Source organism: Rhinatrema bivittatum, chromosome 2 (assembly GCF_901001135.1).
Source record: "Rhinatrema bivittatum chromosome 2, aRhiBiv1.1, whole genome shotgun sequence".
In the NCBI taxonomy this organism is placed as follows: domain Eukaryota; kingdom Metazoa; phylum Chordata; class Amphibia; order Gymnophiona; family Rhinatrematidae; genus Rhinatrema; species Rhinatrema bivittatum.
Window position 1 is genome coordinate 41,411,925 of NC_042616.1, and position 25,863 is coordinate 41,437,787.

Consider the following 25,863-nt stretch of genomic DNA (forward strand, 5'->3'; position numbering starts at 1 on the left):
GGTGATGCGAAGGTAGGGGAGGAGAGAGAAGCACCTGCCCTGAGCATCACTGCCTCATCAGACTGCTGCCCCCTATAGGCAGGATGTTACTTTTCTGCAAATCCAAAATGTATTTACTGAAATTCATACTATCCCAGTTGATGCTGATTTACAAGAGATGCAATTTAAGCTCTCTTCACCACTGTTTTATAGAGAATGTTAAATGTCATAGGATGAAACTGAAGGTTTCTGACACTTGCCTAATCTCAGCCTGCTTGTCTGATATTGCTATCCAGATGTCTCACAGCCACTTTAAATTCAACATTGCCAAGAAAGAGCTCCTTTTCTTTCTCCCCCAAGCCCACTTCTCCTCTTCCTCCTTTCTCTATTTCTGTGGACAACAGTTAAGGACTTAATATAGAAGGTCAAGGCAAGTTTGTTCTTTATGTTGAAACCTGCTATACGTAAATCCGATTTTTTGTAAAGTTTCCATGAAAGTAAAGATGAACTTGGAAAATGAATGAGACTGTGGTTTATGTAATCAGAGGCTTAGAACCTGATATCTGTGTAATATGTTTATTTCAGACTATCATTCTCTGCTGCCACCTCCGTCTGATGTGCAGATTATTAAAGGAGACCTGCTTGCTACATGGACTGCAGCGTGTAGTGTTAAAGGAGACCTGTCCTTTCCCCACGACCATAATTATGGAACCAACATACATGGAAATAACCGACCAATAACCCCACTGACGCTGCCATGCCTGTCATCCGTTGTACCATCGCCATAATCCACTCACACCATCACCCCGTGTGTCATTCTTTGGGAGTGCAGAAGTAGCCTAAGGGCTGGCTGTGAACTGGGGAAGCCAGGGTTCAAATCTATTTGCCTTTTTTTGAGACCTTGGGCAAGTCACTTCATGCTCCATTGCTTCAGGTCTAAACTTAGCGCCTGATTTACTAAACATTTTTCCCCCAAAGACACAAATTGGGAGAACACCTTTAGTACATGAAGCCCTTAGATTGTAAGCTCTCTAGGAAACAGGAAATACCTACAGTACCTGAATGTAATCTGCTTTCAAGTGGCCAACCAGTCACGAAAGGTGGAATATAAATTTCAAAAAATCCATTTTACCCTTACTATAACCCCCACTAATACAACCAAGTGTCACTCATCCTATACTCTCATTGTAAACCAGCCACCAATTTCCCAGTGGCAGCTCAAGGACAGATTCTGAAGCATTAAGTAGAAAATTCTGTGGCAAAGTTTCTGAGATTTGGCAGCACATTTTGATTAATTTGCATATTCAATGAAAATGCTGGTTTTCTTTTAACAAAATAAATTAGTAAATGACAGCAGAAAAAAAGACTGAAATGGCCCATCCAGTTTTATATAAAATACATTTTTGACTGTTCTTGGATGATTTTTGACAACTCTTTTGGGTGGCAGATAGTAATTTTTGGGGAAGGATGAATGGAAAGAAGATGATCATCATGAGAATGTGGTCTTGAAGAAGTGGGGATTGGCTATAAAAGCAGGGACAGAGACAGAGATTAGGGAAGGGAAATGAGGAGGAAGGGTCAGGGGAAGAGATAGTATAAATGAGGATCAGTGAGGGAGAAAGAGAGGTCATAGGAGGTAAAAGTGTAGGAAGAAGGCTGAGATGGGAAAGAGAAGGGGGACGGGAGGACTAGGATGTGGGGAGAAAGAGGGGGCTGGATCGGATGGGGAAGAAAAGTTTGGAGGTGGAGGGCAAGCAATGGGGGAAGAAAAGTTTGGAGGTGGAGGGCAAGCAATGGGGGAAGAGAGGATCAGAGAAAGAGGATCGAGGATGAAGGGAGTGAGGACTGTGGAAGGATGGAGATGGGTTGAAGCAAAGAGGATCATATCTGGGAGGGGTCAAACAGAGATAGGGTACACCTTTTCTCCCCAATGCCCATCCTCTCTCATGCACACACATTCCCAGCCCTGGCAAACACTCTCTCTTGCTCTCACATGTAGCAGTGTCCCCCCTTCCCCCATACACATATGCTGTCTCAGCCCAGTTCAGTCCCCATCTCTCTCTCACACATACACTATAGTGCCAATTCCTCATTTCTCCCACAAATATATACACATCCCAGTGCCAACTGCCCCTCTCACTTTCGCTATAACCCAGCAATAGTCCTCCCCAGCATATACAAACAATTCCCCTACACCAATCCCTCTTCTCATACACAGATGTTGCTTGTGCCTCCCCACCCACACAAAAGTGATCACTGCAGTACTTTTTAACTTTTTTTTTAAATCAAATTACACTGGGAAACTCTCACACTCAAATGTAATTTTTATATAAAGCTGGGGACCAATAATAATAATGGAAAATTACCACTTACCTAGTGAGATGAGGGTCTCATAATTCTCCTTCATTACATCTTTATAGAGCTCCTTCTGCTGTTCTTCTAAAACCTCCCATTCCTCCAGAGAGAAATAGATGGCGATGTCCTCAAAGGTTACTGGGTCCTGAAACACAAACCCTTCCACACTCAGCACCTTCTGCATCACATCCATCAGGCTCAGCAGGGGGCGAGCGTTCTGGATGAGTATAATTCACAGTCCCACAGCAGGATTATAACAACTGGAAACAAATTACGCACAGAACATGGGACACAAAATATCCCTTTGCGAGATTCCTGCTCTCTTTCCTTACACCCAGGATACACTTAAACTGCCTTTGCTGCACCGCCCCATGTCTGCTCAGGATCCTATTCAGTGTTGACTCTGCAGTATCCCAGATTAAGAAACTGCAGCAGTATTCGCATAAAGAGGGCAGGAAGCTGGGGGGAATCTCTTACCTGAGCAGAAACTCCCGCAGGCATTTTCCTCTCTGCTTTTGCTGCTTTCAGGATTAGAAATGAATTGGGGGCTCTTTCTCGGGCTGGGGAAGCGCTGAGTATTTGCCTCTTTCAGTGTCTGTTACAGGGGCCGGAAAAAAGAAACGTGCAGAAGGTGAGACTTGCAACTGAAGGTTTCTGGTTTCCAGCTATTAATTCGCAAATTAAAGAATGAAAGAAAAGAAGACTCATGGCGTCTGTCTGTCTGTCTCATTACATCGTAACTCCTCTTCCTGTTGGGCGCAGACTGATGACATCACACAGGGGCGGGCGAGCGAAGCTTTACCCTCAAAAGTGTGGAAGGGAGCGATGTGTTTGGATTGTTTTTCGCTTTATGTATTGCGAATCGGATTTCCAACTGTCCTGCTTTATCCAGGGGAGTGTTATCTAACTCTTTATAAATAAACAAAATTTCAAGAACAGAGATAGCTTTGGTAAAAACAGAGGGAATAGGGGGGGAAAAATCCACATACCAACCCTCATTATAAAGTCCACAACTGCGGGGGAACAATACCATAATCCGTAGATAAAATAACAATAACAAAGCATCATAAACCCTAATAGAGGTGTACTACTTAAAGAGAGAGATTGGGAATGCTTATTAATTCAGGAGGATGGGAAACGAGCAGAGAAGCACTCTGGCTGACCAATTCCTCTAGACAAAATTATGCGATGGGGTGGCATGCTAATTATGGAGAGGAGGCTGGAGCAAGCCTGCTTAAATTGGCTATAAAAGGCATAATAAGAAAAAAATCACAAGGGCCTTCTATACAATAAAAAAAAAACAAAACAGGCCAGTTTCATCTTCTCAGCAAAACTATGTTAAAATGATTTGTTATCCGTACTTTCAATATGGATACAAGCATAAAGTCTGGAGTCTGCATAAAGGGACATAATCTCTACCTCCAGTTCTATAATGCACTCTGTATCCATAACAATGGACTTTGGATGTTTCTCCTTACATCTCATACAAAAAAAATAAATTCAAATTCTAGTGGCACTTACGTAATAGCAATACAGACACCTTCCAATGCAAGACACTGTAAGACATGCAGCACTTGTGTAACAAACCTGCCATACTAGAACAGTACTAACTCCCAAAATTCAAACAGCAAGAACCCTACCTAGGCAAAAAGACTGCACTGCAATATTACACTAGGTCTGGAACAACAATACATCTTCTATGTGGAAAATACACCAAGGTATATTGCAACAGCACTAGCAGAATTCCTCATTTCGGTCACAGAGACAGACCCTCACCAAATACATGATAAAGAGACCATAAAGTATAAACAGAAATATGTAGATAAGCCAGACTCTGTATGCCAGAGTTGAGCAAACCGGTGGATGGGGCAATCCTGAAGGAGGCACAGTGGCTGCCCAATCAGGGAAGAAAAAAAAAATGACTATGCTGTCGAGACTCAGAGCCATGGAAGCACTGCAGGCTCAGGAGGGAGAGAGCTGCCAGAATGTAGTGACATCATTGTAAGCATGCCATGGTTTCGGGGGGCCAAAGAGAGGAGTTGCTTCTGCTGTGGTGGGCCAAGGTGGGAAGCTGCTTACTCTGTAGCAGAACTAGAAATGGGAACACCACTGAAGTATTGCACAACCCAGGAAGAGCTGCCATCCTCAGGCTGGGAGGAGTTCGTACTGCTGCCGCATTCTTACCCAGAAAGAGAGAGATCACAGCTGTTGCCCGTCAGGGGAAAAGAAGAGGTGAGGTTGGGAAGGGGAATGCACAAAGAGGCCAAGGAGAATGAAGAAGTGGATGGGGAGAGAAGGAGGAAGTGGGAAAGAAAGAAATAAGGAAAAATTGTAAAAGTTAAATAAACAAGTCAAAACAAAAAACAGATGAGTGAAAACAAGAAAAAGCAAAACAAAAACAAAAAAACCAAACAAACAAACAAAAAGTTTGGGTAGGATGGGATGGAGTTTTCTCCTAGGACAAGCAGGATGACAGTCCTTACACATGGGTGACATCATTGGATGGAGCCCAGTACAAAACGTTATGTCAAAGTTTCTAGAACTTTGACTGTGCACACTGAGCATGCCCTAAACCACACATCCTCTTCAGTCTCTTTTTTTCTGCAGAGCGGTTCGCATCGTGGTGAAGTTGAGGTCATGGCTTTTCTGCTGGAAATTGCCTTAGAAAACATTTTCTCAGATTTTTGTGGTGTTTGCACGTGTCTCATCGACACCGGGTCCCTCTTTGGTTCCCCTCAGTCTCCTCAGGATTTTTGGGTGGTTCGGTAATTTTTTTTCACTTCCATCCTCCCCTGTGGCGGCGGTACCTCGGTGCCTGCTGGCGTCGGCCGCTCACCGCCATTGTCTCTCATTATTCCCCCTTCTTTTCGTCATCAATCATGACCTCATCAGGTTTTCATTGGTGCCCCAATGTCCGAGGACCATATCCATCATAGACCCCCATGGCCTGGGGGTATCGCATGATGTCCGAGGTTGCCGCCTCTGTTCCCAGATGACCCCCAAAGGATGTTGCGCTCGACTTAACAAGATGGAGAAGCTCTTCCAGTCGAAGAAGTCCGAGTCATTGACATCGGCATCAGCAGCATCTGCACTGAAGGACCTAGGAGCTGCACCGATGGACACCAAGCCCTCAACATCAGCAGGGCCTTCGGTTCTGTCAGTGCCATCAGTGGATAGGGGTGCTGGGGACAATCCTCTGTCAGTCTTTTCCAAGTTGATGGACAGGCTACGATTCTTCGCAAACCGTTGGCCCAGTATAACCTCAGACCAGTGGGTTCTGTCCATTGTTCACCAAGGTACCAATTTAACTTATTGGGTGTCCCACCAAATTGTTCTCCATGCCCATTTAGGGGGCCTATAGCACATGAGGACATACTATTAAGGGAGTTCTCCGCCCTCTTAATGGCCAGAGCGGTCGATCCCGTTCCACCAGGACAAAGAGGGCAGGGATTCAACTCCTGGTACTTCCTGATCCCATCCTAGACCTGAGGGTCTTGAACAAGTTCCTAAATAAAGAAAAGTTCAAGATGGTTTCCCTAGGCACCCTGATTCCCCTTCTGCAAAAAGGGGATTGGCTATGCTCCCTTGATTTAAAGGAAGCATACACCCACATCGAGATCTTACCCAGTCAAAGGAAGTATTTCAGATTTGTAGTGGGAAAACAGCACTTCCAGTACAGAGAGTTCCCATTTGGGCTAGTGTCGGCCCCACATGTCTTTACAAAATATCTGGCGTGATGAGGGTGCATCTCCACAGACTGGAACTGCATGTTTTCCCTTATCTAGATGACTGGCTAGTCAAGAGCGCATTTCAGGCTGGGGCTACTCAATCCATGCACATGACATCACTAGGGTTTGTCATCAACTACTCAAGTCCCGTCTCAGCCTGTCATCTCAATTGAACTTTATCGGAGCCCTGCTAGACACAGCTCAGGCAAGAACCTTCCTACCATGGTCAAGATTGGTCACCTTAGCGTCCATAGCAGAGGGGATACAACAGAGCCAGCAGATGTCAGCTCGGCACATATTGAGGCTGCTGGACATTATGGCCGCAATTGTCCATGTTACCTCCTTGGCAATTTTTCACATGCGCAGAGCCCAGTGGGCTTTGAGGTCGCAGTGGCGCCAGGTCATGCTCAGCCTCCAGGCTCGCATCTGAGTCACTCCATCTCTCCAGGACTCTTTGTCCTGGTGGCGGGTTCTCTCGAATTTGGAGCGGGGAATATCCTTACAAAATCCCCCCCATTCAAATTGTCCTTACCTCGGATGCATCCAGCTTGGGATGCAGAACTCAGGTGGAGAGACTCTGCACTCAGGGCCACTGGTCCACCTAGGAAGCTCCAAGAAGATTAACTTCTTGGAGCTCCAGGAAATCAGGAACACGCTAAGGCCTTTCAGAGATCGGCTGTCCAACAAAATTGTTCTGATCCAGACAGACAACCAAGTTGCGATGTGGCATGTCAACAAGCAGGGAGGCAAGGGATCGAACCTCCTGTGTAGGGAAGCAGTCCATATTTGGACCTGGGGCCTGTCCCACAGGATGGTTCTCATGGCCATGTACTTGGTTGGAATGGAGAACATGGTAGCAGACAGACTGAGTCATGCCTTTAGACCCCACGAGTGGTCTCTGGACCATTGGGTAGGGAAACGGATATTCCACTTCTGGAGGAGCCTGATGGTGGACTTGTTTGTGTCACCCGGCAACAGGAAGATAGCCCAGTTCTGCTCCCTGTACAAGTCAGATGGGAATCCAGCCCCGATGCCTTTGCCCACCATTGGGGTAAGGGTCTTCTGTATGTGTAACCTCCAATTACTCTGGTGACAAATATTTTTTGAAGCTTTGAGAGGACTGAAGGATTATGATCCTTATAGCCCCTTATTGGCCAAGACAGATCTGGTTTGTGCTCCTCAGGGAGTTGTCCATTCAGAAATCAATCAGTCTGGGGACTTCCCCAGATCTCATCACCTAAGATCGGGGAAGGCTGTGATATCCCAACCTCCAGGCCCTGTCGCTCACAGCTTGGATGTTGAGAGGTTAATTCTGCAACCCCTCAATCTTTCTGAGGATGTGTCTCAGGTCCTGGTATCTTCCAGGAAACGTTCCACTAGAAAGTACTATGGACTGAAGTGGAGGAGATTTTCTATGTGGTGTGAGCAGAAGGCCCTATATCTGTTCTCCTGCCCCTGGTTGGCATTTAAGGTTTTTTTTTAAACTTTTCCGCTCTTTCTATTGTGGTGTATGGTCTGTGTGTCTGGATGTGTGTGGAGTGTGTGTCTCTGTCTGTTATGCTTTGGTTTGTGTGTGGGGTCTGTATCTCTGTGTGTGATGTGATCTGTACACCTCTGTGTCTGGGTGTGATGTATATGCCTGAGTGTCTTGTATCTATGCCTTTCTCTGTGTCTGAGTGGCTGCCTTCTATCTGGGGATGAAGGGAAGGGGTCTGTCTGTTTTTATGTCTAGGTGTGGTATATTGGTATCTCTGTGCCTGTCTGAATGTTGGGTTTCTGTCTCTCTGTGGGATGTCTGTGTCTCTCTCTGTCTCTCTGGTTATGTGGTAACCAGGGCCGGTGCAAGGGTATTGGGCGCCCTAGGCGACCCTTGTGCTACTGCCCCCCCCCCCCCCCCGGTTGCACCCCCCTCCCTGGTCGGCACAGACTGTGTGCTTCTCAGGGCCGCGAGCAGCACACAGTCCCTATTTCTCTTTGCCATGAGCGGGATAGGCCCCGCTTGTGGCACCACGTGGCTGCTCTTCGGCGCCCCCTATGGCTCGGCGGCCCAGAGAAGCACACAGTCGGTGCCGAAACACCACTCCCACCATCTCTCTCTCAAACCCCCCCCCCCATGTTGCTGTTGTATGTGCAGATTTTTTGGCTCTTGGCCTTTTGAACCCATGGCAGACTGAGCAATACTGCAGAGGACAGAAAGGGCAGAGGCTGGAACAGGGAGCATATAAGCGGAACAGAGCAGAGGACAGCCATTCCGCAGCCTGCTTCCCTCCTTTCCCTCCTGTCCCTACAGTGCTGTTGGTTAATAGGGAGACACGAAGGAGGGGGCTGGCATAGGGAGAAAAGGCTTTTTTTGATGCACATTCCTGCTCTGCCCTTCTCTCCTGTCTGCAGCCAGCGCCACTGGAGAGCAGAAGGGGTGGGAGCAAGGCTGGAGAGCAAGAGGAGCCCAGTCAGCATCCTGCTGCTACCCTCTCCATCCTGTCAACCCCCACCCCCCACCCTACGCGCACACCACCTGCTGCCTAACTCTTCTCTTTTCTGCCGTGTAGAGGAGAGGGCTTGGCATAAACGCTGCCCCAGGCCCAAAGATCTCTGTGCTCCCAATATTTGGGATTCAGCTGACAGAAGACGGGAGGAGGGAGTTACCCGGAGTTCCACTCAGGCCAGAATGATGTGTAGCAAGAGAAAGGAGGTGAATGCTGAGAGGCAATGAGGGGAGAAGGGGGGTTAATGAGGTGATGAATATTTGGGGGGGGAGGTGCATTTTGTTAGGGGAGGTGGGTGTATGAATGCTTAAGAGATATAAGTGCAAGGAAGTGAATCCTTTGGAGATGGGGGCGGTGCAAGATGGTAATATAGTAATTACGGCAGATAAAGACCAAATGGTCCATCCGGTCTGCCCAGCAAGTTTCCTATGGTAGTAACTGTCTGCCGCTCCGTGCAGGTTACCCCCATGCGTTCCTTTCTTCATTTTCAACCTCTATTCCCTAAGGATCCTCAGTGTGTTTATCTCCTGCCCTAAATAAGTGATATTTCTCTTTTTTTTTCATCTTTCTTTTTTTTTTTTTTTGGAAATGCAATACAATTTAAATCTGTATTCAGTTGGGGTGGACGAGACATGACACCCAGTCACATATATGCATGATCTCCTGTTGCGACTCGTTGAGACTCTGGGTTTCATTAGGGATATCTGGGGAAAAGGTTAGGGAGGGGGAATTGGGAAGATCTTTTAAATATATGGTACTGCATGGTTTTTCTTTGAATAATTTACTCATCGGATACATTTTTTTCATTACCTGATTTTAGGACCTGTGGTTTCTGCTTTACACTCTCATGTGGAGGAGGTTTGGCCTGGGAGCTTCTTCCAGAATGTTTTATTGAGATTTTTCTCCTTTTGTGTTAATGATATTCCAGATAAGGGGGGGGGGTGGTAAATATAGATTCCTCTCTTTGGAATGTGGATGGAATAGGCTCCCCCCGTAAAAAAGAAAAAAGATTTTCCAATCTTTTCAGAGGCTCAAAGCAAACTTTGCGTGCCTTCAGGAGACACATTTAAATACCTCAGAGAGTATGAAGCTATGCAGGGGATGGGTTGCAGCCTGCTACTTTTCTCCAGCTAAAGGCAGAAGAGGAGGTGTGGCCATTTTGATCAATAAAAATATAGCCTTTACTTTAACCCGAGAATTCTCAGAGCCAAATGGCCGCTATATTATAGTTATAGGCCAATTGGAGGGCAAACCTATCACCCTCTGTAATATCTATGCCCCCAACACTTACGACTGTACATTCTTTACTAATGTTATTGACTTATTATTTACTCATATGCAGGGCTCACTGATACTTGTAGGAGACTTTAATTGCGCTCATGACGCAACACTGGACAAATCGGCACTGCCTAAAGGCTTCCGAAGGCCAGTAGAAACAGGGGTAACATATGCTTGTACAAAGCTGCAACTACCGGACATATGGCGAGTCCTCCATCCAGATGTGAGGGAATACACGCACGTATCTCGTGCGCATGCAGCGCTATCCAGAATCGATTACATACTCCTCTCCAGAGACCTCTTCTCCAGGGTTGACGTTGCTGACATAGGTTCCATGACGATAGCGGACCATGCCCCAAAATGGAGGGATATTTGGTTCTCCACGGAGAAATCTGCCCCCTAAACCTTGGCGCTTCCCTGGCCATTTGGCAGAGGATACGTTTTTCCATCAGTTTATCATCCAAAAGTGGGAAGAATTTAAACGTAACAATTACCAACATGCAGAAAATCCCTCCCTGTTTTGGGAGACGGCCAAAGCAGCCCTCAGAGGGGAAATTCTGGCATATGCTATCAAGAAGAACAGGCAATTGGATAAGGCTAGCTTAGAATTTGAAGACAAACTGCAAAAGGCCAAATGTAAACTCGCTATAAATCCATCCCAGTTCAATAAGGAGGCATAGAGGTCCTGTTTAAATGCTCTCAATTCTTACTCACACATTAGAGCCCAAAAACCTCTGAACACTTTCTTCAGATTTGGAAATGAATCCAGAAAACTATTGACCAGACTGGTCACTATTAGGAAAGGGAAATCTTTCATTGCAGGGCTTAAAAACAGTTCCAGGGACCTTGCAACAAAAGGTGCAGACATCTGCAAAATACTAAGGCAGTTTTATGAAACCCTCTACCCAGAAGACAGGAGGGGTACATTTAAAGATGAGCACCTTTTCTTTGAGAATCTCCCCTTACCCCAACTGACAGATTCTCAGTTAGAATATTTAAATGGCCCAATATTAGAAGCCAAAGTTTTGGCAGTAATAAAAGCAAGTAAATCTCACAAACCTCCGGGCCCTGATGGGCATACAGAAGATTTTTATAAATTGCTATGTCCCCAAATCATTGAGCCTTTGCTCCATTTTTTTCCAGGATGCCTGTAAAAAGGGTACGTTTCCCTCCGGCTTTAATAAAGCTTTCATAACTGTCCTCCCGAAACCGGGGAAGGACCCCCTCTTAGCTTCATCGTATAGACCTATATCATTATTAAATTGCGACCTGAAACTGTATGCACGAATCATGGCGGAGCGGCTAAGTAATGTTATACCCTCAATTATTTCTGTATATCAGGCCAGCTTTGTGAAAAAACCGCAATGCGGGAGCTCATGTCATACGGCGGCTTATTTCAGCAATTGAATCTTCACGTTTGGCTCAAATTTCGACTCTTGCTGTGGGCTTTGATTCTGGAAAAGCCTTTGACAGGGTTTCATGGGATTATATGTTCTCCATTTTGCGGAGATTTGGCTTTCAGGGACCAATTTCAAATAATATTTCTATCCTTTATCAATCCCCTATCTCCCATATAGTGGCAAATGATTTGATCTGCAGTGCAATTCGGATCCAAAGAGGGGTCTGCCAGGGTTGTCCCTTATCACCAATTTTATCCATTTTATCTATTGACACCTTGCTGAGGAAGTTGGCCACCTCACCCCAGATCAAGGATATTCCTCAAATGGAAGCACATTTACGGTAGCGGCATTTGCCGATGATGTGCTCGTTTATCTGAGACATCCTATACCCTCTTTACCAATTATTTTAAACATTCAACAGACCTTTGGGAATTTTGCTGGCCTTACGATTAATTGTGAAAAATCAGAAGCCTTGGATGTACTAGGAACATTACGCTCTCAGTGGCCGGGAGCCTTTCCCGTAAGGTGGGTTGCAAAGAAATTAAAATATTTGGGCATACATATCCCTACTGACCCTGCAAAATTAGATGAATATAACATTGCCCCTTTAAAAATGAAACTGCTCGAAAACCTACATTCCTGGCAAAAACTCCCCTTGTTTCTGTCAGGTAGAATTTACCTTTTAAAAATGATGGAGGTATCAAAATGGCTTCTATGTATTTCTTATGTTACCCGTTTGGTTGGAAAAAAAAAAGAAGATATTTCAGTCATCCATAAGGAATTGAGGAAATTTCTCTGGAGTGGAAAAAAATCTAGAATTTCCCTCGACACCTTAATGCGACCTAAAAAAGGTGGGGGGGTGGGGCTGAACTGTCCAAATTTGGTTCCCTATAATCTGGCCATATCCACGATTGGATCTTTGAAACGTCTCGCTCTACGCCACTGGAGCACTTTAAGCAATGGGTTGTGCCGCTGTCTTTGGGTGGGCGGCTCTGCACGTCGATCGTAAAACTGCTTCCTTCCTATTTCCAGTCAAGTTTTACGACCTCTGCAGAAAGCTTGGAAAAATGATCTGCAATACCGAGTCCTCCGCTCGCATGCCCATAAGAGGCAAACCCACATCCCATCCCACCCCCTCCCCGGAATGGAACAGGTAATTTATTTTCAGTGGAGTAAAAGAGGTCTTTTAAGGCTTTCTCAAATGTTTGTTAACCGGGGGGGAAAGACCGGACATGTCACTAGCTTTCAAGATTTACAATGCAGTCACAATCTTAAAGTTAATTCTGTAATAAAAAACCGAGATAGAGACATAGACATGATTAATTACATTTAACATTATTGATCACTAACTATGTTACCGAAATGTTCATATCACAGTATCATACATTTTATGTGCCTTGATGTAAACCGTTTTGACGGTATCCACCAAACGACGGTATAGAAAAGATTGAAAATCAATCAATCAACAAATAAATAAATAAATAAATACAAGCCGAATTCTCACTGCCCTCTGAGGATTGCTACGGCTCCTTACAGCTACGCCACTATGTTTCTGAATTGATGAAAGGCAATCCACTGTTATTTAAATCCACAGTCATTGCAAGATCTTTTGGAAGGCGTGGATGGGAAAAAGGCAGAAATGTGCCCAAATTTATAAAACCCATACAAGGCACCCAGCCTACATCACATTTAACCTCTTTGGCAGCTAAGTGCATCTACTTTGTCACTTACCATGTCAGACTTAAAATATGGTTTCTCCAGGACACCTACTATTTCAGAAAATGTAAACCTACGTGACAATTTACATTTCTGTACCAAGCATTTTACTCCCAACAGAGGGCTTATCAGATGCAAGTTGTACCCACACCCGGTTGCTCTAGCTATCTATACTACAATGCAGATTTTATGCACTGTTTTTTGGGGATGTGACACCTTATAGTTTTTTTTTGAGAGAGCTGAGAGATCTTGTCTCTACTCTGTGGAAGCAGGACGTTCCATTAGACCCTCATATGTGGTTATTTGGTTTACATGAGCGAGCACCGGCTGACATTTCTGCAACCCAACTACTATTCATGGATAAGGTTACCATCACAGCCAAATTGGTTATACTTTCTCAATGGACTTCCAGCTCTCCTATACTGATAACCTGCTTGGAAACAGCAATTTAATAAACTGCTCAACATGGAATACCTAACTGCTAAGAGACTGTCACCAAAAAGACTTGCATATATGAAAGACATTTGGGGTGAATACATCTGTTATTTGCCTTCTGAATCAACCTCCATTCTCACCGAGATGGCTGGGCATTCGATTGACGAGGCCTACCAATGGCCTTGCCTTTCTTCCTCTCTTTTCTTACTTTTCTTATGCTTCCTCTTTCTGTTTCTCCTTCATCTTTCACTCCTTAAGCTAGCTATACTAATATACAATGCAAGATGGGGCCTAGACCATGTTCATGATCTCGATCACAGATACTATAAGATAATTGCAATGGTTTAAATATAATCTGTTTTTTCTTATAACCTTAGACATATAATTTTATACCGTGTAGTCCCTTCAACTTTGAATTAACTAACAGGGGGGGGGGGGGAGGGAGTGTTTAATACTTCACATTTATTAAAAAAAAAAGATACAGTTACCATGTTGAAGCTCCTTAGACATCAGTCAATACTTTACTAATTTTGGATAGCACAACTTCCTATATTTAAGATGTACTTCCATTTGGTTTTATTCTGGTCATTTATTTAATTGTTACATGTACAACACTGTTAATAAAAAATATTGAACAAAAAAAAAAAAAAAGGGAGCTTGAAGAAGTTCTGGCAGCACAGACCATGTCGGTGCTTCTTTAGAGTTGGGAATAGTCTCAGAGCACTGGAGATACTGCCAAGGAAACATCCCAGCTGCCAACAATAGAGTGTGACCAACTGCAAGATTTCTCCTTATCCAAGGCAGTCTTTTTGTCACCATTCAGGCAGAACAGCATACAAGACCTTCATGTAATTCCCTCCAGCACTCTAGCTTTCCATGCCTAAACAAAATGCTTTGTCATCTAAAAAGCCAGCAACATCAGCCTCCTAGGTCCTCTGCATAGTCTGCCAGACAGACCCTGCTACATGAGTTCCTGCATGCCCACCAGAGCTTCTAGTTAACTTACAGAAGTTGCAGGTTTCCAGACAGACCCAGCTGCCAGTTTGATTTATCTTCTTTTAATACATATAAGCACTTGACTCAGACAGCAGCCTTTGATTCGTACTGCAATTAAGCAGCTCAAATACCATCAGGCTCTACTTCAAGGGTAATGGCTGCCTTTTGACATTTGCCATTTATAGCACTGTAAGATACTGATTTCCCCCTGGTGGAATACCATCCAGCCCCATTGTTTTATCTACTTTAAGCTTAGCTAGCTCTTCAAAAACACACCTTCCTGAATATTGTTTGAGGTTGACCTCACTTCCAACCTTATTTGTGTCTGTTTTCTGTGGTCCTGGTCCTTCTACAGTGAACACCGAACGATAGTTGTTAAGCAATTTCACTTTTTCCTTATCAGCCTCTACAAATTCCTCCTCTTCACCTCTGAGTCTCAAAATGCCACAATGCACTACCTTCTGTCGCTAACATTTCTTAAAAAAAAAAAAAAAAAAAGTCTTTTCCCCCATTCTACTGTACTTGCTATTTTTTCTTCCAATTGAATTTTTCCAATACTGATTACTTTCCCAGCTCTTCTTAGTTTTTTCAGGTATTGTCTCCTGTCTTCCTCTTTCTGTGATAACTCATGGTTTATGAATGCTAACGTTGTCCCCCTAACGTTTCAGCTACTTCTTTAAAAAAAACCAAAAAAAAACCCATAGCGGCCTCTTTTTCTTCTTTCCTCTATTTACTTTTCTAACAAAAAGGTCGGTTGCTCTTATATCTTCTTTTACTTTTGCTTACTGCTCTTCTACTTTCCCCTAGAGTTTTGCATTCAGCTAACGACTCCTTGAGACATTCCCCCATTTTAACAGAGTTAGTTTCCTGAAGTTAGGACCCTCGCCTGTGAATGAGCTTGCACTGCACTACTGAACCACACCATCTGGGCATCATTAGATCCTAGGTGATCATCCACGTCTCTGTTGATAAGCACCAGGTTCAGTATCTCCCCCCTCCCGTGCGGGTTCCATTACCAGTCGACAGAACATTTCTCTCTGCACGGAATCCAGGATCTTCCTGCTTCTGCAAGGCACTAACATTAGGGTCTCCCGATCAACATTCTGCAAATTGAAATCCCATAGCAAAAGTACGTGCCTCTCTTTGCAATTTTGGGAATATGCTCCATTAAATCTCTATCCGTTTCCTCTTGTCTGTGATGGAGGTCTGTATATTACACCAATATAAATAGATGGTCCGTTTCCTCTTTCCAGATTAATCCATTGTGCCTTCTCCTTTCCTTGTAGGCCCTGCAGTTCTGTTGCTTTAGCATGTGGCCTGGGTCACAAGGCTGGAGCAAGGTCCAGTCGGCGCCAGTTTGGAAAATGGCACTGACCAGGCCGGGTATGAGGCTGCACCCAGCCCTGACACGGGATCCGATTTAAAATATGGGGGGTGCAGGAGGGTGGGAAGGGGGGTTGGGGGCTGGGACTCTACTTTATTTTTCTTTAGGGTGGGAAAGGGGATCAGCGCCAGGACCATTTTCTTTTTAAAACAAGGGGGGGGGGGGGTCATTTGTGTCACATGAGGGAGTGGGGCTATGGACATTGGAAGTCATCTGTAGCACTTAGGGGAGGGGGCTATGGACATTGGGAGGGGGGGGGTCATTTGTGTCACTAGAGAGGGTGTGGGGAGAGGATGGGAAGGGGTGGCCGGGGCCAGAGCCTTTATTGATTTGGAGGGATTGGGGGGCCAGGCCCATCACTGCGCAGGTGCTTTTTTTTTTTACATTTTGGGGGAAGTAGGGGCCACCTCAGCTGGCGGTCACAGGTTGAGTTGGGAGTCAGCATTTACCCCACTCAACCTCCCCATTTGCCACATCAGTTAAAAGCCATCTGCATGGGAAATGTTGCTGTATGGTGATTCTACATCCCTTCTCACCAGCAGTGTCAGGCAGTAGCTGTTCAATGCTCTTTAAATTGATCACAAATTCTGTGGTGTCTTGTAGGAAGCTGTTTGTGTTGTGCACCAACAGTTTGAGAATACCCTCTCTATATCCACATATATCCTCTGCGAGTGTGCCAATAGCAGACATGACTGGTCCTCCAATCATATCTGGCTACCAGGTTTGTAGATTTATAGATATCATTAAACAATGGGTCACTGAACATATTTAATTAGCAAACATAATATTATATCATATTAAATAATATACATCAAATATAAAAACATATGTATTTATATCAAGGTGTTAAAATTCCAATCTAAATCCTATTATCCATCAGCTGACCAGGATCAATCACAACCCCAAATATATCACATAAACATCTTTGTTCTGTTGTCTGGTTTCTGTGCTCTTTTCCTGTGTATTGCTTGCACACACAAGAATTCCTGTCTGAGTCTCCTGTTCAATTTCATTTCTTTCTTGCTGGGATGCATTGATCACTGCTATTTTCACTGTATGGATTCTCTGGTGGTTTGTGAAGTCATTCTTATACCTGAAGCTTTCACCACACTCTGTACATGTAAATTGTTTCACTTCTGTGTGGATTCTTTGGTGGTGTGTGAAGTAACTACTTCGACTGAAACTTTTACCACACTCTGTACATGTCAATGCTTTCTCTTTTTTGTGGAATCTCTGGTGGTTTGTAAGGTTACTCTTACACCTGAAGCTTACACCACACTCTGTACATGTAAATGGTTTCACTTCTGTGTGGATTCTCTGGTGTGTTGTGAGGCTGACCTTATTCCTGAAGCTTTTATCACACACTGCACATATAAATGCTTTCACTTCTGTGTGGATTATCTGGTGCTTTGTGAGGTGACTGCTCCGATTGAAGCTTTTACCACACTCCATACAGGTAAATGCTTCCACTTCTTTGTGAATTTTTTGGTGGTTTGTAAGGTACCATTGCTGCCCAAAGCTTTTTCCACACTCTTCACATATAAATGGTTTCACTCCTTTGTGTATTTTCTGATGAATTATAAGGTAACTGTCTTTTTTGAAGCTTTTTCCACACTCTTCACATATAAAGATTTTATCTCTTGTGTGGATTCTCTGGTGTAATGTGAGAGTGCTCTTCTGTGTGAACCTCACACCACACTCAGTACATGTAAATGGTTTCACTCCTGTGTGAATTTTCTGGTGTCTAATGAAGTTGCCCTTCTCCCAGAAGCTTTTACCACACTCAATACATGTGAATTCTTTCACTCCTGTGTGGATTTTAAGGTGTCGTTTGAGAGCTTCCTTTTTACTGAAGCATTTATTACATTTAGTACATGAAAAATGTTTCTCATCAGTGTGTACTTTCTTCTCAAAGACACTTTTATTATGTAAAAAGTGGTTTTCTTCTGGGTGGCTTTTCTGGTAGCTTTTAAGATTTGCATTAACAATAACATTTTTCCCATATTCTGTTACTTCCAACAGTCTCATTATCCCGCATTCAGAACATATAAAAGGTTTCTCTTCTCGAGGCGGTTTTTCTTGTTCCAGCAGTTCTCCCTTCTGATTGAAGGTTTTCCCACAGTCTGTACATGTAGATGGTTTCTCCTCAGTATGAAAGCTCTGATGTGATTTCAGAGTTACAGGATCCCTGAGGAATATCCCACACACATCACATAAACATCTTTGTTTTGATGCCTGGTTTCTCTCCTCTTCCCCTTTGTATGTGATATTTCTGGCACTTTGCTTACACACAGAATTTCCAGTTGAATTTATTTGCCTCATTTCTGAGATGCATTGATTACTTCCCCACTTAGAATATGAAGAAGAATCTTCTCTATCTCCTTCTGATAACATGTTTTTCCCATCTAGATTTTCACTGAGCTTCCAGTGATCTCTCCCTGATTTGCAATTTCTGGGACCATCAATTTCTAGAAAAAAAAAAAAAAAGTAAAAACCAGGTATTATTAAGTTTGCTGATAATATGCACCAATTAAGACTCTGGGAAAATGAGGGGCTTTGATGTAATTAAGTCAGATTTATCAGGAAATACAGGACTTTCATTCTGATCCCCAGACCTTACCCCATCACAAGAGCCATGGCATTTTTTTTTCCAAGGCCCAGTACATATAACATGGGAGCCTCAGAAATACACATTAAAGTCCTGGAGCTCTATTGTTACATTTACTGAATTTTGAAAAGGTGTTATTGTGTTGTGTCTGACCACTTTCTCAGTTGGCTACCATAAAATATTAGCATTGGATTAACCAGTAATGACCTGCTTTGCATGCAAATCATATGCAAAGCAGATCTTTGTACTAGGGGAGATACCAGGGCCGGACAATGGAAATTATTACGTATATTGTGCAATATGACAATAGTGCTCTATCGTGTAATATATGCTGTTTAACATGTTAGAACACTATTGTGGCTTGATGCATTACCCAGTAAGCTGAAGCAACAGAGGGTAAAATGACTTGCCCAAGGTCATAAGGAGAAGCAATGCGATTTGAACCCTGGTTTCCCACCTAACCACTAGGCTACTCCTGCAATTTTTATTTTTTTATGGTTTAAGTGCAATGAGGAAACAGGGGGTTTCCTCTCTGAACATCACTTTAAAGCAGAGGGAATGTTGAAACATCTGGTGAAGACTTTGGTGGGTCACTAGCCTGATCCTTTAAAGGATTCATATAAATAAGGATTCCAGGAACATCAAACCTTCAGCCCAGATACGATGCGGCCTGCAAAACCCTTAAAAGGGGATTTGGCAATAGCTTTGATAAAGGAGTATTTCAAAGGCTCTTCACCCTGTGGATCATTTTTGCTCTGAAGTTGGGAGTTCAGTGGTGCTGGCAATTCCAAATCATTTTTTTTACCACGACGATTGATGGCACGAAATGCTGGGGAAAGGGGCTTCCAAAGTTATTGATACTGATGGTGGTCACTAAACCACAGGCTCAAGGTAACTTCTTCCTCCCTTCCATGTGATATGGCCCCAGAATATCAGGTTATCTACAACCATACTAACATAGTTAAAGACGGCAGAATAAAACCATCGCACTCATCCAGGCTGCCCAATTATTCTCTCCATTTGGCAAAGGAAATATTCCAGCTGCCACCACAGAGTGTGACCAACTGCAAGATTTCTCCTTATCCAGAACAGCGTTTTTGTCTTCCTACTTTGTACTCATGGGCAGGGGAGAATACAAGATTCCCATCTAGTTCCCTCTAGCCCTCCACCTTTCCCAGGCCTAAACGCAGTGCTCTCTAATCTAAAAAGCCAGCAACATCCGGCCTCCTAGGTCTCTTGCATAGCCTGCCAGACAGACCCTGCTAGGCGAGTTCCTACATGTCCACCAGAGCTTCTAGTTAATTTACACAACTTGTAGGATTCCAGCCCCATTGCTTTATCTACTTTACCTAGCTCCTCACAAACACTTTCCTGTAAATTGTTTGAGGTTTATCTCTCTTCCAACCTTATTTGTATCTGTTTTCTGTGGTCCTGCTCCTTCCAGAGTGAACACCGAACAGAAATATTTGTTAAGCGATTTCACATTCTCCTTATCAACCTCTACATATTCCTCCCCTTTAATACATACAATCACTCAACTCAGACAGAGATCAACCTCTGATTATTGCTAAAATTCACCCTAAGTAGCCCAAATAGCGTCCGGTTCCATCTCCACCTTTTCGACATAGGCCACTTACGGCACTCGAAGCTACTGTCTTCGCCCCTGGTGGAATCACTCAGCCCCTGAATCTTTCTGCATTTTTACACTATGAGCCTGTATCACTGTCTATTCTACTCATTTATGGTATTTTACATTTATACTGGGTCTCGGCCTACAGTTAGACCCTAACCTATTTATTGTACTCTTTTATGATATATTTTTTACATGATTATTCCATACTGCATGACTTCTGGTCTTTAACTAATCACTTCCATTCTATCTATTCACTGACTATAATACTCACTATTGACCATGCCTACTCTTTATTTAGTGCACTTGACATGTGCTGTAAACGTATTCATGTTGTAACATGCTTTGAATGCTCCAGTGGAAAAAGCAGGACATAAACAAATGATGATAAATATCCCAATGTGTTCTCAGCTCAGTTACTAGGTCCCCCCCCCCCCCAGGGCCCTTGTGAAGCCTGCCAGACAGACCCAGCTCCGTGAGCACCTGCGTTTCCACTAGAACTTCTCAGTTAATTACAGAGCTTGCAGCCTGCCAGAGAGATCCAGCCATCAGTCAGTTCTCCCACGGTCAGACAACCCAGCTTACATGGATGCCTACATTACTATTAGGATCACTATCCTTTCATATTAACCATGTCTAGTAATGGAGGGTCCTGTGTGCTCATCCCATGCCCTCTTAAACTCAAGTTATTGTTGCGGTCACCATCACACACTTCAGGAAGACATTCCACACTTCCAATACCCTTTATGTGAAAAAAATATTTCTTACAGTGCAAGTTAGAAAGATAAGTGCTTTTTTGCATCTTTCGAAAATTATAAACAAAAGGGTGGCACAAATTAGAAAGATAAGTGGTTCATTTGCACCTTTCGAAAAATGCAATATAAAAAGTCTCTTCCTGTATTTTGGATAAGTCGTAATGAAGTGAGACTCTACAGGAGTCTGGTATATGATTATAGCCGGTGCTCCCTAGCCACAGGTTAATGGCAATTAAGCACATGATATACCAGCAACCTTGAAGCTGATTAAGCGAGTGGACCGATGGTTACCTGTTCCTATCTTGTTATTGCAATCATCTGCTTGGGGAACAGTTTTTAAGCTTCCTGACATTTCTCCTCAATCCACGCCCTATGACAGGGGTTTCCACCCTTTTGGGGAGCTCAGACCTCGACATGCCTCCCTTTAATTTTTACATGCAGTTAAATACCACAAGGAAAACTGATTTATGTCATAACAATAATATATAGGGGAGGAGGAATAGCCTAGTGGTTAGAGCAGTGGACTATGAACCAGGAGACCAGCGCTTGAGTCCTGCTGTCGTTCCTTGTCACCTTGGGCAAGTCACTTTACCCTCCATTGCCTCAGGTACAAAACTTAGATTGTAAGCCCTCGGGGGATAGAGAAATACAGTACCTGAATGTAAACCGGTGGGATATCTCAATTGAGATAAATGTCAGTATATAAAAATAATAAAAATAAAAAATAAATAAATATACACACATTACAAAGGTTTCTGGGGTGTAACACTTAATATTAAATAAAGAATGGTTTCTTATATGAACTGTGCTTTCCCTTCTGCCCCCTGTTAGAGACTCCCCACTTTCACCATTGCCCCCTTCCCAAGTGCCTTCTCTCCTGCCCTGCTCCCCTCCTCCTGTGGAACCTTGAGTGCCCTCCTTCCTGCTCTGTCCTCCCTCCTCCCTTCCTCTTGTAAACCCCTCCTGAGTGCTCGCCCTCCACCCCTCACTCTTCCCTTCTGTCCTCTTCCTCCTGTGTCCCTGTCCCTGCTTAGCACCCACCCACCCTGCCTTTCCTCCATGGCCCATTTCTGGGTGCTGCATCCTCCCCAAGGGCCCTCCCTCCCTCATGGCCCCTTCCCGGTTGCCTTGCTTCCTATGCTCTTCCCGTTGTGGCCCCCTTCCCTGGTCTTCTCCCTCCTTCCCTCTCCCTATCAAGCATTTTTTAAAAAATGTATTTGTATTTATTACTCAATTTGAATAATAAATTCACCCAAGGCAGGGTTCAACGTATTCAGATGCTACCCTACAGTCTGAAGGAGACTTCAGAAAGGACTAAACTTGAAATAGGAAACTAGGTAAAATGTAGAAGAGGGCCAAACTTGAAATAAGTCAGCAACAGGACTAAGAATTCAGTACATCTCGGTAGAATTAAAACACAAGACTACAATAGGCTGTAGCAGCATTTTCAAAGCCCTCATAAAAAGGCAAACATCTCGGTAAAACATGGATGCGCCGATTTTTATAACACGCGCCCGTCGGTGTGCACATGTTATAAAATAGGGCTCCCACGAGCGCATGTGCGGGCGGCGTCGGATTTTGTAATCGCCGCACGGCGACACGATCGGTCCTTTGCCCAGTCCGCTCCTTTGGATCAGAAGTTATGCGCGCCGGCCGGCTGCCGGCACGCACTTCCCCCAGACAGGGCCTAATGGCCTCTATCCCGGCCAGCCCCCGCCCTGCCCAGAACCCCCCCCCCCCCCCCTTTTTAGCTAGCCCGGCACTTCTGCGCGTATCGGGGGCTACGCACGTGACCGGGCCCTTTCTAAAATGCACAGTGCGCACAGGGCCCAGTCCCGTGTGTAGCCCCCGAATTTTACATGCACGGGTCCTTTAAAATGCACCCGTCAGGTTGCAGCAGCACATTGAAGGCTCCCTTATAAGAAGCCAAGTAGTTTATAGCATTCCCTCCTACCTTCCTTCTTAAGACCATTTCTAAGTGCTTCTATTCCTCTCGCCCTCTCCCATGACCCCCTTCTCCACATCTTTCAGTGATGATCCTACTAAGCCCCCTTCCTTTCTGACCTTCAGTCGGGTTTTCAGGCTATCTCTAATAATATGCATGAGAAATATTTGCATACACAGGAGGTAGTGCATGCAAATGAGTCTCATGTATACTCATTAGGGATATCCTGAAAACCCAACTGGCTGGAGCATCCCTTTCTATATCTTATCCAGAGGCAAGACCTCCAGAACTAGAAACAATACTCCAAGTGAGGTCTCACTAACAACCTGTACAACAGGGCTGGTTATACCCCTCCTTATGCATCCGCGTTTCCCTCCGCCCCAGTTCTGGCCACAGCCTAGGTGCACTATTTCCCCACCTTGTAGTCACCAGATATAATCAGCACCGGCTCTCTTTCCTGCTTCATGGCTATCAGTATCTCACCCCTTATCGTGCAACATGCCCTTTGATTTCTGCGTCCAAAATTCATAACTCTGCCTTTTTTTTGTACTGAAACTTAGCTGCCAAGCAGGCGACCATTCCTCAAGCTTCCTTAAAGCACGTCTCATGCTATTCACTCCCTTGAGAGTCTCCATTACCTTGCAGGTGTCAGATTCATCCAGAAATAGATATTTTCATCCTAACTCCTCCACCCTGTCACTCGCAAAGAAAATGACCAGGACCAGTCCTGGGAATTATTCCTGAGGCTTGACACTAATCACCTTTCTTTCCTCAAGGTCAATTCCATTTTCTCCAAGGTCAAGCACTGCAGGATGACAAGTCTTCACCCACCGGTCGACATCATCAGATGGAGCCCGGCCTGGAACTTTTATCTGAAAGGTTCTAGAACCTTGAGCATGCCATTCTGTGTGTGAGTGTGTGTGTGTGTGTGTGTGTGCATGTGAGGTGGGGGCTCTTCTGTCTCATCGTTTCCACAGAACCCACAGATCTTTCCTCCCCTGCTTCACCAGGGGTTTTCATTGCTTCATCACAGGACCCTGCACAGTCTACTTCTTCCCTTATAGATAGGTTGTTTCGGGGATCTGTTTTAAGTTTCCTTTTCGGTTTGCGCTCTTGACCTTATCACCTCAACGCTCCAGCTCCTATTATTTTCAAACAGGAAGAAGATGGCAAACCTTGCAGCTCCTGCGGCACCCTCCTCCCTCGCCAGGGTTTGAGCATCACACTTTGAATCACGTGGTTCAAAGCACGTCCTTCGGGCTCTTGGCAGGGAAGGAGGGAGGAGATGCCAGAGAAGGCACAAGGCTGCCGTCTTCCTCCCATTGGAAGATAATAGGTGCCAGTGAGTGAGGAGATAAGGGTAGCACAGAGGGAGGATAGACTGTGCCGTCCACTGCCACCAATGCTTTTCTTCCGGGGAAGCGGGCGAGAACGAGAGGTGATCTAGGCCGTCCACTGCCACCAATGCTTTTGAAAGGGTCCCTAGACTCTGGCAGTAATTTGGCCAATTCCGCAGCAAGGGCCAAATTTTGTGGCCCTTACCATGAGTGCACAATTGCAGGAGACCGGGGACCCTGCTTGTGGGGACAGAGAAAGAGCAAAAAGCACAATAGAGAGAAAAGGAGCTAAACTGAGTTTAAAACAATGAAACACTGGCTATAAAGTCTCTGAAAAAAACTATTCTATGTCTCTCTAAAAAAAAACTACAAGTGACCCATACTGTCCATTTACACCCTCCCTCTCTTGATATCTGGATGTCACTTATTTTAAGTAACATGTCGACATCACTTCCTACTGAACCAATAACACATTGAAGAACAAGTATGGAAAACCAAAGTTGCCTTGATGCATATCCAAAGGGTTTTTGGGTTGGGTTTTTTTTTTGTCAGAACAATGTGAAAATCAAAATAGCTTGTAACATCACCAGAACAAAATTAGGTGTTTCAGGGATGCAAGAAATTACTAGGATTTATCAGGATAACAAAACAACAGTGTCTCCAAAACCCGCAGTAGTTCTGTGTAACTTGTAACCATTTAATTCTATTCATGAGTGATGGGACATTAGCATCTCTTCTGCCCCCGTACCGAGTTCCATTATATTCCGAGGAGTGACTTAGGAATCAGGCGTAAATACCTGTACAGAGGCTTAAGGAAAAGGAGTGGGTATTCCAGCTCTCTAAATTGGGAACATGGGACAAGGGCTAAGAAGAAGAGGTAGATTGCTCAGGGAAGAGTGGGAATACTGTAACATTTTCAGGGGCGTACTCTTTCTTCAGTCAGCAGTACCGTCAAGACATACAATCAAGAACCTGGGCATTCTAGGATGGAGGGAAGGGATGGTGCAACATCTTTTCTGGTAAGATTGGTTGGCACGTATCCATCAGGAAAGATAATATTTCTCTCTTCTACGCTCCCATATGGGTTATCCCATCCTGTCCTGTCTCACTATGTTAAACCCATGTATTGTAAACTCTGGGAAGCCTCTAGTGATCATCTTTAGCCACCCCCCAAACTCTTTCCCAATTCAATAACAGACTACCTGAATAAACCTTTCTGATTTATCCCACACCCTACCAGAGTACCAAACATAATGGGCAAAACGCAAGAAACATGAAATACTAAAGACCAGTCATCCTCAACATTATCTTAATTGATTGAAGACACTGAAATTATTATAAATGACCTTCATACTAGGCATCATCATGTCCACGGCATTCAGCCAGAAATGAACGCCGTGGACATGAAAATAAGCTGACACACTAGAACGCATTGTTCCAGCACTATGAGGAAGCACCGTTGTCTGAAACATGAACCCATGTTGGCGGCACTCATGAACTTCAGGCATCACTATTCAGCGGAATTTATAAACAGTGGCGGTGAAATCTATCACATACACTTCACCTTGATGCCCTGACGAATAAAGGTTCCGGACACGTGGAAGGTTGAGACTTTGCTACAATTTGATAAGATAAATTTATTCTTTATTATCAGTACACAATCGATTTATTCTGCAATTGCAATTGGATAAACTTCCACTCTCCTTTGGTTGAAGAAACGTTTTACTTGCATAAAAAAAACTTAAATATCTACTTTGACCTTTTTGGATTTGGATAAGACATTCAATATTCAACAAATGTCCCATGGTTTTATATAAGGCAGAGCCTCAAA

General features: G+C 44.2%; 2 protein-coding genes across 2 annotated transcripts in view; both read right to left on the reverse strand.

Annotated features, from left to right (window-relative positions):
• Positions 1-3,068, reverse strand: part of LOC115085901 (zinc finger protein 184-like) — a 30,333-nt gene extending 27,265 nt beyond the window's left edge. Inside the window, exons 1-2 of the mRNA XM_029592437.1 lie at positions 2,812-3,068; positions 2,353-2,479 (exon numbers count right to left, since the gene is read on the reverse strand). Of these exons, the coding sequence (XP_029448297.1) occupies positions 2,353-2,479; positions 2,812-2,835 (151 nt within the window). The 5' untranslated portion in view covers positions 2,836-3,068. The remainder of the gene's footprint in view (positions 1-2,352; positions 2,480-2,811) is intronic.
• Positions 3,069-16,651: 13,583 nt separating this feature from the next.
• LOC115083196 (gastrula zinc finger protein XlCGF26.1-like) overlaps positions 16,652-25,863 on the reverse strand; it is a 29,012-nt gene continuing 19,800 nt past the window's right edge. The window contains exon 4 of the mRNA XM_029587002.1: positions 16,652-18,225. Coding sequence (XP_029442862.1) covers positions 16,652-18,225 — 1,574 coding nt within the window. The remainder of the gene's footprint in view (positions 18,226-25,863) is intronic.